The sequence below is a fragment of the Microcaecilia unicolor genome, unplaced genomic scaffold (genome assembly GCF_901765095.1).
Source record: "Microcaecilia unicolor unplaced genomic scaffold, aMicUni1.1, whole genome shotgun sequence".
Classification (NCBI taxonomy): domain Eukaryota; kingdom Metazoa; phylum Chordata; class Amphibia; order Gymnophiona; family Siphonopidae; genus Microcaecilia; species Microcaecilia unicolor.
The window spans coordinates 188,529-203,724 of record NW_021963005.1 but is presented as its reverse complement, the minus strand read 5'-3'; the positions used below and the strand labels follow the sequence as shown (position 1 = coordinate 203,724).

The window sequence follows — 15,196 nt, the reverse complement described above, 5'->3', positions numbered from 1 at the left end:
GCCTGTTTGTATATATTGTAGAATAAAGCAACAAAACTGTGATGTTTTAGCCAAAACGGACGCTCCAGCTTCAGATCATATACTCCAATTCCTATAACCAGGACTGGATTTAGGCATAGGCAACTGCCTCTGGCACCAAATTCTGAGTGTTGGTGCTATGCCTCATCTAGCCTGCCCTTTGTTTTTTTCTATAGTCAAAGCTATAGTAGCAACTTCAAAGGGAAAACTGAACATGGGCCTGTGTGGCCTATGCACTGACAGGCCCTGCAGTTCCCCACTCTTGCACAGTCAAGGACACAGGGTGGCACTGGGATGTCAAAGCGTGAAGAAAGGAAGGCCTGCACTTAATTTTCACTTTGAGGTTGTAGCTGAGAATGCTCCCCCCCCCCCCCCAGGCTACCTATGGGTACCTAAAGTGAAAATAGGGTTCTGCCTGTATCATGTAGAAAAGCTAAATGTGAGTCCATTACAAATGGGGAAGAGATTTCTATAGGAGTTACTCAAGGTAAGGGAGAAAGATGAGTGCCTCACTAGCCAAGACGTTATCTGCCATCAAGACTTACTGCTCCAATGACAATCATTGCTCAGGGGAATCAGAAACATCCCTGTTGATATCTGGTATACTTAATAGATGGAGGTAGGCATCTTTATGTCAGTTAGACGGTGGAATCCCAAGTACAGCACAGCTACAGGATCGGCATCTGATATTGAGTACTGAACTCCTGAAGCAGCGGAAGCAAAACGGGGACTCCCTGTTCGGTTAAAGCCGGTGATTTCTTGGACAGCATAAACACTACAACAAATTGATTAAAGCTAAGTGGTGTATGGCTTGAAACACTGGGAACTGATTTATTTAAGATTGAATTATCACTGTTTATAGATTGAGTGGGATTCTGTGCTCAAAGTAATATAAGCACAAGTCTGTTACTGAGAAAGGATATTGGTTGGATAAATGGCTGGTAAATGATGCCTAGAAACATGGAGTAATTGTAGAGTTTTTTTCTGAGCCAAATGATGGTGCGCCGTGCCCATGCCTTAAAGTCTAATTGTGGGCTGGCTGGGTGGCATTACTGAGGCTTTTTTCTCCACCACGAAGTGTGAGGCAGTGGCTAGCTATTGGTGACAGCGGTGGTATTCACAGCACACTGACGAAGCAGGTGTGAAGCTGAGTCTTGAGTTTCTATACTTAATAGTGAAGCAGAGCTGCCATTTCTTCAAAATGTTTTTATTGACAGTCTGCAAGATTTTTAGTGACAAAAGAAAAGGAGAAAGCAGCGCTTCTACAAAAAGACAAACAAGGACTGGAAGACTCCACAAGATATGTTCCCAGATAACCAGAAATTACAAAAATCAGAAGTCCATGAGCTTCTAAACATGAAGGTTTATTCTCCAAATATTAAAAACAGGATGCGTTGACACTCCTGAACCAACACAGGGCATGTTTCAGCTATCGGCCTTCCTCAGGATGAGAACAGTAATTTGACTTGTACGCTGCTCCTACGCATGCTGCAAGACACTATCAGGGAGGTGTTTCTTGAAGACTATTCTCCCTTTTTAGCATTGCCCACCCTAGATTTTTAGTGATAACATTGATGTTTTTTACCATCATTTTTATGAATAGACCTTGTCCCACCCAGGGCCAACTTAACCATTAGACTGAGTAGGTGCTCATCTACAGTGGCCTCTTCTGCAGAACAGATCCCGATAGTCAAAAAAAAAAAATCAGCGGCATAATTTTTCCTGCAGGGATATAGGGCAGTTTTCAAATAGGTAACTATTTAAGCTGCTGCAATAATAAATAAGAAATGCAGTGAAACAGAGTGGAAGAACCAAATGATGATGAATTTTATATAAGGGGTTTTTACTTATAACATTGTGGACTTTGTAACTCTGCACTGATGTATGTACTAAGGCAACGGGGGGGGGGGGGGCCTTTTTGTAAGTGGCAACAAATTGTGGTATTACGGCGTGCTAACACAGGACTTTCCTGTATGCTGAGCCCAACTGTGTGTGAGCATTTCTTTACTTTCTTTTGCAGCTTGTGAGCATTTCTTTACTTTCTTGTGCAGGTTGTGTGCAAATGATCAGATAAGCATGCGGCACTTACCAAAAAAAATAAATAATGTGTAAGCACTTACTGCCTCCTATTTAGAGGTGCTAAGTGCTCCCACATTAAGGGTGTCAGGGGATGAGGGTGTCCCCCCTGCCTCCCTCTCCTCCCCCTCCACTCCACAATCCAGTCTCTCTTTCCTCTCCTCTGTCCCACTTCCTGCAGGTCTGGTACTACACCCTCACCTCTCTCCTTCCCTCATGATCCTGTAAAGTTTGTCAGTCATAGTTAGCATGACAAACTGCCTTCAGCCAGCCCTTGGATCTTTCCTCTGCCACATCCTGCATTCCTGCCCATAAGAAACTGCATCAGACTAGACAGGAAGGATGCGGCAGAGGGAAGACCCAGGGCCTGGCTGAAGGCAGTTTATTGTTGTTGCTGCTGCTGCTGGCACTGACCAACAAAGTTTACAGGCCCACAAGAGAGTGAGAGATGAGAAGAAAAGGCTTAACCTATAGGCCAGGTCAAGGGCGTGGCAAGACAACAGATTTTGTGTGGGCCTAGGCAAGAATTGGGTGGGCACCAAGTGTTCCACCCCCCTCCCCCCCCAAAAAAAAATATTTCAGCTGGTGGGAAAACGCTTCTTTCCACCTTGGCAGCAGGCATGCACTGAAAACTGAACATGCACAGGTGCCATGGAGAGTAGCGTTTTCGTTATCATCAAGGGAAACTCTTCAGCTGGCAAAGCTTGGGATTCCCTCCAGTTACCACTAAACATGTGCTACTGTTGGGTGGGCCTTAGCCATAAATGGGTGGCAAGCCCACCTGTAGCTACGCCACAGGTGATGTCAAAAGGCTGGGTATTTTGGCAGCCTTAAATCATAAGCACCTTGGGCCATAGCCTCACATGGTCTAAAACTTAAGCTGGCCCTGGTTTGTTATCCAGTTAGACAACACTAATGTGAATACACCAGCTGGATAAAGCTTCCATGCCCATTGTCTCCTCTGAAAAAAATATACAATTAGTGCATGCTAAGAGGCAAAATGCTTTTAACGTGTTTTACAATAAACCGTTTCTTCCCACTTTAAGCGGGTGTTAGCTGTTAATGCTGTTTAGTAAAGCAATGACAGCCAACTATATGTTTGTATAGAACTGCTCTTGGAGTGTTGTTCAGGTGACCGTAACTATTAAATTTAATTATCAAAACCTTGCGAAGGGGATAAGGGGCACCAAAATTGATTGAGGAAGCACTAGGCTAAAAGTTCACGTAAAGTCTCCTATACTACTACACCAGCTTTAGTCCCACAACCTTTAAGAAGCATATCATCTCGACGGTTTAACAACACCACCAATTACCTGCCCGCCAAAACACATAAAACGGTATGTGACGTTCTCCTGCCAGTACCACCATGCCTAGGAGAAGCACTACAAAGTGAGAACCAAGCAACTAAATCGACATGCAAATTGAAACACACCACCAGCTCAGAGACAACCCTACCACATGCACACAAGCTCCCTCCCTAAACGGCGAAATATACGCGCCAAACACCAACGAGCGCGGGAGCATTCAACCAATCCCACGCAGAGGGTAGAGAAATTCATCAACCGACCAATCGTTCGTTACGTGTAACATGAAAAGGCGTGACAGAAGAGGGGCAGAGCAAAGAATCTCATTGGCCAAGGCAAGGAGGCGGACACAGGTTAGCAATTGATAACAGCAGGGAGGACGAATGATTGCGTGGAGGTTGAAAAGGGGTGGGGAAGTAGAAAGCGCGTGGAGCGAATGGTGGAGCACAGGCTACAAAGGGGCGGGAAGAATATAAGGAACAGGGCGAATGAGTGGAGGTTAAAAAGGGGTGGGGTCCCTAGGGGAAGTAGTTCTTCTCATTCTCAATCAAATTCAAAGCAGCACAAGTGGTGGAAAGGAAAGCAAGAGAGCGGCGTTAAAGTCGGGGGTTTTGTTTGTTTAATTGTATTAATCTGTTCTCACTGTTCTACGTCAAAGGCGACACAATGCAGAGGGATGTGGGTAGCTTCCCCTTAGCGCCCACAGTGAAAACGAAACTCATCAGCGCGGGCTTCCTCACGGCTCATGATGTAGTGGAAATGAAGCCGTTGGAACTGAGCAAAGGTAGATCCCGAAGAGGACAGAAAAAGGCCCTTGGTGTACACCAAGGTTGTCCCACATGGTTCACAGTAACTATGAGTCTGTTTATCTGTAAAACTTATTGGTTATGCATTTGGGTATTAAGCGAGAGTGGGATAATATTGTTGTACACTACATGGTCTACCTACGTTTGAATGCAGGCGATAGAGAGAACTTTCAGGTACAGCACCCCAGGGATGGAGTCAGAACAGACTGGCTCGACACTAGGCAATGCTAGGGGGTTGCAGCCTTGGGGGGGGGGGGGGGGGGGGTAGTAGAAAGTAACTGCAGTCAAGGTAACCATTAGCACAGCTAAACTGTCTGGGGGAAGGAGGCTTGCAGGCTAGGGGCTTGAAAGCTAATTGTCCTAGGAAACCCACTATCCTTGGATGCAATAGCTTCCTGATGGCTGGACTGCTCAGACCTTTGAGTCCCTGATCTATTGAGCTGATTGCAGGCTTTAAAATAGAAAAGTTAAATGAATGCAGTATTTGTTTCCAAATACATAACATAAAACAAAAAAGTAATTTTTTGACTTTTGAAGGCAATATGTTCTTTTGTCTGTGCCTGAGCCGGTGGTGGGAGGTGGGGCTCGTGGTTGGGAGGCGGGGATAGTGGTGGGCAGACTTGTACGGTCTGTACCCTGAAAAAGACAGGTACAAATCAAGGTAAGGTATACACAAAAAATGGCACATATTTGTTTCCAAATACATAACATAAAACAAAAAAGTAATTTTTTGACTTTTGAAGGCAATATGTTCTTTTGTCTGTGCCTGAGCCGGTGGTGGGAGGTGGGGCTCGTGGTTGGGAGGCGGGGATAGTGGTGGGCAGACTTGTACGGTCTGTACCCTGAAAAAGACAGGTACAAATCAAGGTAAGGTATACACAAAAAATGGCACATATGAGTTTATCTTGTTGGGCAGACTGGATGGATCGTGCAGGTCTTTTTCTGCCGTCATCTACTATGTTACTATGTGTTAAGGAATGCTCCAGTAATGGCCTGTCCATAGGATACTCTTCAAATGCAAGACAGTTCTGATACTGATCTGATTGTGCTCCTCAGTGAAGACTGACTTGTAAATTCTGGGCTATGTTTCTTACTCTTATTGTGTATAATTTTTAGATTCTGTACACAGTATACAAAATTGGGTATCCTTTGTTATTTTTTTTGTATAGGATTCTTCCATAAAAATACTGGGCTCCTGGGCTCAATCCTCGGTAATCTCCTTCTCTGGGTCCTGTTTTCCTGAGCTTAGGGCCCTGTTTACTAAAACAGCGTGCCTATAGCGCAGCTTAGTTTGAAGTAGAGAATGACACGGGGATGGGGAACTGCAGGGACGACGGAGCTCGTGGGGACAGAGCCCGCGGGGACATACTTTGTCCCTGCGCCATTTTCTAGTTGGAAGGGTAGAGGGTGGTGGTGGGAAGGAGGGTTATTATAGCTGCTCACTATTATTGTTTTCTGTTTGTAATTTATACACAACAGTTGCACAGCATATTCCTTTTTATACTTTAATAAAAAGATTTTAAATGTAAAATCATAAGTGTTCAGGTCTTCTGTAGATGAGGACAGTTCTTGCGGGGACGGAGACAACCTGTGGGGACAGGGTGGAGACAGAGACAGAACCCACAGGGCGGGGACAGGGACAAACGTCCCTGTGTCATTCTGTAGTTTGAACCTCTTCTTATGCTATCTGCCTCTTTCCTCCAGAGTGTACAACTCCTAGTGTTCTATGTTTCCTAGTTGATTCTCCAACTATTCTCATCCAGCACTCTTCTTCCTTCTTTCCCCTCTTCCCCAGCTTATCATACCATCAACTGTGTCTCTCTTCCGTCCTGCAGTACACACTCCACCTTGCTTTCTGTGCCTTTCCACCATCTCCTGGCACCCAACACCAGCTTGTTCTCTTGTCTCCCTTTCCCAGCACACACCACCAGTTTACATCCCCCATCTGCCCTAAGCCAGATTGCTCATCTTCCCCAATCCTCACCACCATAGATACCCATTTGTTTGTCACTGAGCAGCAAGGGGAAGAGGGAAAGTGGTTGCAAAGTGGACCATGTCTTCATTATCTGCTGCCTAGAATTGGACAGCTGATCTGAGCTGTGCAACATTATAGAGCCACATGTTTCAAATCAGCAGTCTGATGTGCAGTTTCTATCTTCTTCCTCTTGCCCCATAATCAACATGGTGAGCCTGATCAGTAAGGAGGAGGAAAACATGCAGGCCACCACTACAGATATGTATGCCAATCGCAACATTCTGCATTGTGCAGATTCCCCAGAGGTTTTCTCTCTGGCGGTGCTACAGAACCAATGATAGACTACTAGGCAGTATTTATTTTATTTTGCTGCATTTATTTCCCACATTTTCCCACCTATTTGCAGGCTCAATGTGGCTTACAATATCATACAACAATCACATTGATGGAATAAGAAAATCAGAATATAGATAGCAGATGAGGTGCATAAAAATCATGGCAACCATATTAACGGAGTAAGAATTTCAGCATTATTGCTGTTAAGGTGCATAAGAAAATTATGTATAGTAAGAAGTGGGTAAATAGATAAAACATAACAATGATAGGACAAGATATAATGTTCTGTAATTAGGGTAAAAATTAAAATAAACTAGAAAAGGTACATTATAATTGTAACTGGTGAATTTTAGATGTCAGTTTCTTATGGGGGATCTTTTTTTGTACGTTTTGTGAGTCTTCAGTAACTTCCGGAAGATCATCAGGTCAAGTGTTGTTCTCAAGGTGGTCGACAGATCATTCCATAGTTGTGTGCTTATTAAGTCCTGCAGTTTCTCAAGCTGATCCTGGAGTACTCTTTGCCAGTCAGTTTTCAGAATAACTATTATATATTACTAGGAAAAAATGCCCGTTTCTGAAGGGCAGGAAACGGGCGCTAGCCAGGCCATCCCCCACCCTCCCTCGCTGTTCCAGACTCTGCCCTCCCTCCGTTTTCACCCCCCGCACCGCGACCCTGTTGACCCCCCCCCCCCCTTCCCGCCGAAAACCGTCCCCCGCCGCCGTGGAGTACCTATGCTAACGGGAGACTCCAACCCCCGTCAGCCTAAATCTTGTGCTGGCCTTCGTGGCGTTCCTTCTTCAATGATCTGTGAAGTTCCTCTGCGTGCGTCTGACGTCAGACGCACGCAGAGGAACTTGAACAGAAGATCATTGAAGAAGGAACGCCACGAAGGCCAGCACAGGACTTCGGCTGACGGGGGTTGGGGTCCCCCGTCAGCACAGGTACTCCACGGCGGCGGGGGAATGGTTTTTGGCGGGAAGGGGGGGGGTCGACAGGGTCGCGGAGGGGGGGGGTGTTGAAATTGGTGGGAGGTGCGTGAGGGGACATGGGGTGTTGATGCTCGTCAGATGGGGGGGCAGGTTGGTGATGTGGCAAGGGGGGGGGGGGGTTCTGTGTTGCCCCGCTCCCTGCCACTTGCTCTGAAGTGGCAGGGAGCGGTGCACTGACAGCTGATTCCCATGCAGGTGGAGGATTAGGGAAACACTCCTCCCCTTGATTTGGCATCGGCTGTCGCTGACAGTGCGTGCCTGCCTAGCAGACCACCTCTGAGGGAGGCACGGTCTCAGGCACATTAGAACGTTGGAGGTGAGAATTATTATATAGGATGAGAGAGAGATTTGTATTCATTCAGTGCAAGGTCTGGGGACCAAGGGTGGCTCCTGGACACAGCTGGGGTGGGGGGGGGGGGTCCACCATAATTATTTGTCCCCCTCCCACTGCTCTTTGCTTCTCTACCCAAGCTCACGACAGAAAGGGGGAACATGAATGGGGGGGGGGGGGGGGTGAAATGAACTGCAGACTTGAAGGACAAAAAGGATGTATTTGGTAACACCCACCTCCTTCAGTGAAAAGTTTAAAGGCAGGCTGAAAGGAATGGATGTCGCTGACATAATGCTGGTCAGCAGTGTTGCAGCATTTGGTGACTCTTCAGTTCATTTGGATCCAAAATGGCCCTAAATTAAAAAATCAGTAAAGACCACTGGGCTAGGACAATGCTTCTCAAACTATCCAAAGTGACACCACTCACTAATGATGTGACTCCACTTGGGATCCCAATCCAAAGTTAGGAATTGCTGTGGCTTCCAGACCAATAATACTGCTTAATCTTGAAACACAAAACAATGTATTACAGCTTCAGGAAATGCCTCCATTTTTGAGTCAGAGAGCAAGTTTAACCCCATCAGTCCTGGCTAATGCAGAGGAGATCTTTCCAGCTGGCAAGAACTGCAGAGCTTGAGTTTGCAAAGCAGAGAAATTTCTCACTGAGGAGAGCACAAGTCCCAGGGCAATATATGGAATCAGTGCACATAATAAACAATTTTACCAGATTTAAACTTGTATTTTCTCTGTCCCTAGAGGGCTCACAATCTGTTTTTATACTTGAGACAATGGAGGGTTAAAGTGACTTGCTCAGGGTCACAAGGCGCTTCAATGGTCATTGAACCCAGGACACCGGGACCAAAGCCCACTGTACTAACCATTAGGCCACTACAAAAGATCAGTATGGCCTGCCTTTGCAAACATTTGGTAGCAGAGCCATTTATTGATTTATGCAAATTTGTCTAAATATATTGTTGGAACATTTCATTCCATGCTTTGAAAAAATTTTAGTAGCCAAGGTAACAATTCATATGTTTCGATCACATTGTTTCTGAAACCATGAAGTACGCAGAGAAGGATTATTCCTTTCTACACATAAATGTCTAAAGTTCCATGTAATAAATATACACACATGGGAGGAGAAGTGGCAATATGTAAATAAGATACAAGTGCGCAAGAAGAAAACCTTTATTCAGTTAAAAGAAAGATCTTGAAAGAATGCTTCTCAAACCTGTGACAGCTAGTCAAGGATACCCACAATGAATATGCATGATGTAAACTTGTAGCTTGTGTATTCATTTTAGGTATCCTGAACACTTGACTGGCGGCTGGTCCCCATGACAGGCTAGATCAAAAGATCATGATATGATACAGAAGGATTCAAACTCCAGAGAAACATTAAGAAATATTTCTTCACAGAAAGTGTGGTGGATGCATGGGATAGCCTTCATTTTCAATTCTAGTTGGCCTCGGGTAAACATCAAAGTGAAGGGAAAGCGAGACATTGTACTAGAAAATAATTTAAGCAGAAACTGAATGGGTCTTAGACTCCTTCATGACTTCATGCTTTTTTGTTTTTATGATTATGTATATTATGATTCATAACTTTTAACATGTTCGTTATTTGCCTTTTAGAAGCTGGGATATCTAAGGAAGAAGCCTTAGAAACATTACAGATTGTAAGACGCAAATCTCTAGGAGAGAAGACCTGCTTTTCTGAAGCCTCCTCCATTATTCGGAAGTACACAGCACTGGAACTTTTAGAAAAGGAGCAGGCCCAAGGTGCCATAATCACTTTCTGCTCTGTGCTGGATGACATGCTGGGAGGTGGAGTGCCTCTCACCAAAATTACAGAAGTTTGTGGTGCACCAGGTGTTGGGAAAACGCAGCTTTGGTAAAAATAATAGTCATACAAACCTTTTTCTATTGTTTGTAGGTATGTGAGATTAGGGTGTATAGATTAATGGCTCTCTGCCTGTGTGTGGGGAAGGGGATGAGGTATGGATAGAGAGAGGGTGGTAGTTCGCTGCCTACACAGTGGGGGGGGGTGATGGTTAGGAATAAATGGAATGATGGCTCACTGCTTGAGGTTAGGATACATGGATTATGGGAGAAATGGTTGTCAAGAAAGTTTGAGACTATGAAGAACTTCATGGCTGTATTCACCCCCTACCTTATTGTGTTCTTTACTATGGCAGTATTCAACTTGCTGTGGATGTGCAGATCCCAGAGTGCTTTGGAGGTATAGCTGGCGAGGCGATTTATATTGACACAGAGGGCAGTTTTATGGTGGATAGAGTGGTGAATATTGCAGAGGCCTGTGTCCAGCACTGCAAGCTCATCTCCGAATCCCACCAGCAAGACGGTTGGTTAATCATTTCTGCGTCTTTGTGTGGCCTTGTTTGCGTGTCCAGGGTTACTAAATAATGCACCTTATCATTCACACTGGAAGAGAGAGTAAATCTCTGCTAGTGACCTCTTTTTATCAGGAAATCAGGAGAGAACTTGATAGTTTTCAGAAAGGTTAGTAGGTGTTGCACAAAGTATAATCACACTTTCCATATCATCATGCTGATCAATCCATAGACTGGTGGGTTGTGTCCATCTACCAGCAGGTGGAGATAGAGAGAAAACTTTTGCCTCCCTATATGTGGTCATGTGCTGCCGGAAACTCCTCAGTATGTTCTCTATCTCAGCAGGTGGTGGTCACACACAGCAGCAGCTCTGGCTAGGCCTCCAAGCCTAATTTTTAGGTTTTGTTGAGTGCCTGGGGTTGAGGGCTCTTTTGAGCAAGTGCAAACCTGGTGGTGCCAGGTCCCTCCTTTTCTCCCCCCTCCCGCTGGCTCCGTTATAAAAAAAAAAATTTTGAATGTCCTTAAAGGCGTTTATTTCGACGTTTATTTAAACGTTTATTGCAGCTACTCACTGGGACACCAGGTCGTACAGCTCGGAGTGGACAGCAGGTAATTTTTACCTTTTTATAGCGGGCAGGGGGTTCCCCGATTTATCTCCACGTGGCATATGGCGTCGGAGGGCGAGGGCGTAAAGAGTCGCTCCCCGGATCGCTTGGGCACTTCTAGAGGGGATGCGGGGGTCTTAAAGCCTGATTCGCCCTTGTTGGGTGACAGTTTCGTGGCCGATGAATGTCCCGGTCCTTCCTCCGGCGTAGTGATTTTTCCCGCCATAAACGCCCATCCCCCGCTCCTCGCCTCCGCCATCTTGGCCGGCCACGCGGCTCGGACGGCTTCTTCTTGGGCCGCCCTTGAGGTTGGAGACATTAATGCCATGAACGCCCTTAATTTGGGCGACGGCACAAAAGCGGCTAAAGTTAAGCGCCGTTCTTCCCGCGCGGCTCCTTCGCGGAGTGTCGTGCCGGACGCCATTTTGGATGCGCAGCATGTCTCTCCCCCGCTCTTGCGAGCGCCGGTTGAGGGTGCGTCTAGGGCTGTTGCCCAGGCTGCGGAAGTACACAGTCTAGGGGGTTTCTCCCCCGAGTTTGTTTTGCTGCTGCATCAGGCCTTCCTTATGCAAAACGCTGCCCCTGCTCCCTCGTCTGGTAAAGAGGTTGAGGTTCCCAGAGGTAAACGCCCTCGGGTTGATTCCCAGGCCTTGGAGGACTTTGTCTCCTCCGATGTAGATGAGGGCAGCGTATCTGAGGTCTCCCAACGGTCCTTTGCGGATCCCCGCTCGGATGGAGCGGATGACCCCTCTGCAGCGCGGCTTTTTAGCTCAGAGGATTTGTCCAACCTGTTGGTACAGGCCATGGACACTTTGAAGATTTCCTCTCCGGAGGACGTCTCTCCCTCAGCCCCTTTTGGCTCTGCCATTATGCTGGGGACGAAGCGCCCGCCTAGAACCTTCCACGTGCATGATGCCATGCACACCTTAATTGCGGCTCAATGGGATGTCCCGGAAGTGAGCCTTAAAGTGGCTAGGGCTATGTCCCGCCTCTATCCTTTGACTGAAAGTGAACGTGAGGCCTATCTGTGGCCTACCGTGGATTCTTTAATCACTGCGGTGACTAAGAAAACGGCGTTGCCGGTGGAAGGTGGCACGGCCCTAAAGGACGCCCAAGACAGAAGATTGGAGGCGGCCTTAAGGTCGTCCTTTGAGGCAGCTGCTTTAAGTTTGCAGGCCTCAATTTGCGGCTCCTATGTGGCCAGGGCGTGCCTGACTATGGTGCAGCGGGCTTTCCCCTCGGATCTTTCCTTGAGGGCTGATTGGCCGGCCCTGGAATCGGGCTTAGCCTATTTGGCAGACTTGCTGTATGATGTCTTGAGGGCCTCAGCGAAAGGCATGGCTCAGACAATCTCTGCGCGGCGGTGGCTTTGGCTGAAACATTGGTCTGCTGACCACGCCTCTAAATCCCGCCTGGCTAGATTGCCTTTTAAAGGCAAGCTGCTCTTTGGGGTCGAGCTGGACAAAATCGTGACCGATCTCGGCACGTCTAAGAGCAAGAAGTTACCAGAGGTCAGGGCTTGGGCTAGTACTCGCCCTGGTACCTCCAGAGGACGGTTTCAGGAAGCCCGTCGGTACCGCCCGGGCAGGTCGGGCTCCTCTGCCCCCTCTTCCTTCAAGAGGAACTTCTCCCCCAAGCAGCATTCCTTTCGCAGAGACCGCCGTCCCGGAGGTGTCCCCTCCAGTCCTCCCCCAGGGTCTCGTACCCAATGACGGGGCCTTGGTCCACGCCCCAGTGCAGATTGGAGGACGGCTGTCCTCGTTTATGGGCGAGTGGACCACAATAACTTCAGACGCGTGGGTGCTGGAAGTCATCAGAGACGGCTACAAGCTAGAGTTCTGCCGACCCTTAAAAGACGGGTTTGTACTCTCTCCCTGCAAGTCTCCGGTCAAGCTGTGGTAGTGCAGCAGACCTTGAACAATCTGATCCGCCTGGGGGCGGTCGTTCCGGTGCCAGAAAATCAGCTTGGCAAGGGATGTTACTCCTTTTTCTTTGTGATACCAAAGAAAGGAGGTTCTGTACGGCCTATCCTCGACCTCAAAGGGGTCAATTGGGCCTTGAAAGTTCGGTACTTTCGCATGGAGACCCTCCGCTCTGTTATAGCGGCAGTGAAGGCAGGAGAGTTCCTGGCATCCTTGGACATCAAGGAAGCGTACTTGCATATTCCCATCTGGCCTCCTCATCAACGCTTTCTGCGTTTTGCAGTACTGGGCCGACACTTCCAGTTCAGAGCCCTCCCGTTCGGGTTGGCTACTGCTCCGCGGACCTTCTCCAAAGTAATGGTGGTCATCGCGGCCTTCCTGAGGAAGGAAGGAGTACAAGTCCATCCTTATCTGGACGACTGGTTGATCCGAGCCCCCTCTTATGCAGAGTGCGGCAAAGCTGTGAACCGGGTGGTTGCGCTTTTGAGCTCCCTGGGGTGGATCATCAACTGGGAGTAAAGCCAGCTGCGCCCGACTCAGTCCCTGGAGTATCTGGGAGTTCGATTCGACACCCAAGTGGGCAGAGTGTTCCTGCCAGACAATCGGATTGTCAAGCTTCAGGCTCAGGTGGACTAGTTCCTAGTAGCCTCTCCTATTCGGGCTTGGGTCTACGTGCAGCTGTTGGGCTCTATGACGGCCACGATGGAAGTAGTGCCCTGGGCCAGGGCTCATATGAGACCACTACAACAATCTCTGCTGCTGCGCTGGACTCCGATGTCGGAGGATTATGCTGTGCGCCTTTCCTTGGACCCAGCAGTGCGCAAGGCGCTGAGCTGGTGGACGCAGACAGACAAGTTGTCTGCAGGAATGCCTCTGGTGACCCCGGAGTGGATTGTCGTCACGACAGACGCCTCTTTGATGGGCTGGGGAGCCCACTGCTTGGGAAGGACAGCGCAGGGGCTCTGGTCTCCTGCAGAGGCAAGTGGTCTATCAACCTCCTGGAACTCAGAGCCATTCGGTTGGTGTTGTTGGAGTTCATCCCGGTACTGGTGTTGAAGCCTGTACGGGTCCTGTCGGACAATGCCACGGCTGTGGCCTATGTCAACCGCCAGGGAGGTACCAAGAGCGCCCCTCTAGCCAAGGAGGCCATGAATCTATACCAGTGGGCGGAAGCGAACCTGGAACAGCTGTCAGCGGCCCACATTGCCGGAGTCATGAATGTCAAGGCGGACTTTCTCAGTCGCCATACCTTGGAGCCCGGAGAGTGGCAGCTATCTGCTCAGGCGTTCTTGGGCATCACGAAGTGCTGGGGCCAGCCGAGCCTAGATCTGATGGCGTCATCGGCCAATTGCCAAGTGCCGCGCTTTTTCAGCAGAGGACGGGACCCTCGATCCCTGGGAGTAGATGCTCTTCTCCAACAGTGGCCGACACAAGAGCTTCTCTATGTGTTCCCGCCCTGGCCCATGTTGGGCAGGGTGCTAGACCGGGTGGCAAAGCATCCCGGCAGGGTAATCCTGGTGGGTCCGGATTGGCCCAGACGTCCCTGGTATGCGGACTTGATCAGGCTCTGTCGACGATCCTCTGCGGCTGCCAGTGGAGCAGGGCCTGTTACATCAGGGTCCCGTGGTGATGGAGGATCCCTCCCCCTTTGGTCTTACGGCCTGGCTATTGAGCGGCAGCGTCTGAAAAAGAAGGGCTTCTCAGACAAGGTCATCGCCACTATGCTGAGAGCGAGGAAGCGCTCTACTTCTACTGCTTACGCCAGGGTTTGGCGTATCTTTGCAGCGTGGTGTGAAGCAGGCTCACTTTCTCCCTTCACTGCTCCAATTTCTTCAGCGTTGGCGTTCCTGCAAGAAGGTCTGGACAAAGGCCTGTCGCTCAGTTCCCTGAAAGTTCAGGTAGCGGCTCTGGCTTGCTTCAGGGGCCGCCTGAAGGGTGCTTCCCTGGCTTCGCAGCCAGATGTGGTGCGCTTTCTCAAGGGAGTTAATCACCTGCGCCCTCCTCTGCACTCAGTGGTGCCTGCGTGGAATCTCAACCTGGTGCTAAGAGCATTGCAGAAGCCGCCTTTTGAACCCTTGTCGAGGGAATCTCTGAAAGACCTGACGTTGAAAGCAGTCTTTTTGGTGGCTATCACTTCAGCCAGAAGAGTTTCCGAGCTCCAGGCACTCTCATGTCGAGAGCTTTTTCTGCAGTTCACTGAGGCAGGAGTGACTATTCGCACAGTGCCTTCCTTCCTGCCCAAGATTGTTTTTCGCTTCCATGTGATTCAGCAGCTCTGTCTCCCTTCCTTTCGTAGGGAGGTCTACCCAGAGGAATACTCTGCTCTCAATTTTCTGGATGTGAGACGAGTCATCATCAGATACTTGGAAGTGACCAATGATTTCCGGAAATCGGATCATCTGTTTGTCCTGTTTACAGGTCCTCGTAAGGGTCTGCAGGCTTCTAAGCCTACAGTGGCAAGATGGGCAAGGAAGCCATT

At 48.5% G+C, this 15,196-nt stretch overlaps 1 protein-coding gene across 1 annotated transcript in view; it reads left to right on the top strand.

The window, feature by feature from the left end:
• Positions 1 to 4,046: 4,046 nt before the first annotated feature.
• The window catches only part of LOC115458714 (DNA repair protein RAD51 homolog 3-like), a 75,346-nt gene continuing 64,196 nt past the window's right edge, over positions 4,047 to 15,196 (top strand). Inside the window, exons 1-3 of the mRNA XM_030188541.1 lie at positions 4,047 to 4,182; positions 9,472 to 9,730; positions 10,035 to 10,201. Of these exons, the coding sequence (XP_030044401.1) occupies positions 4,065 to 4,182; positions 9,472 to 9,730; positions 10,035 to 10,201 (544 nt within the window). The 5' untranslated portion in view covers positions 4,047 to 4,064. The remainder of the gene's footprint in view (positions 4,183 to 9,471; positions 9,731 to 10,034; positions 10,202 to 15,196) is intronic.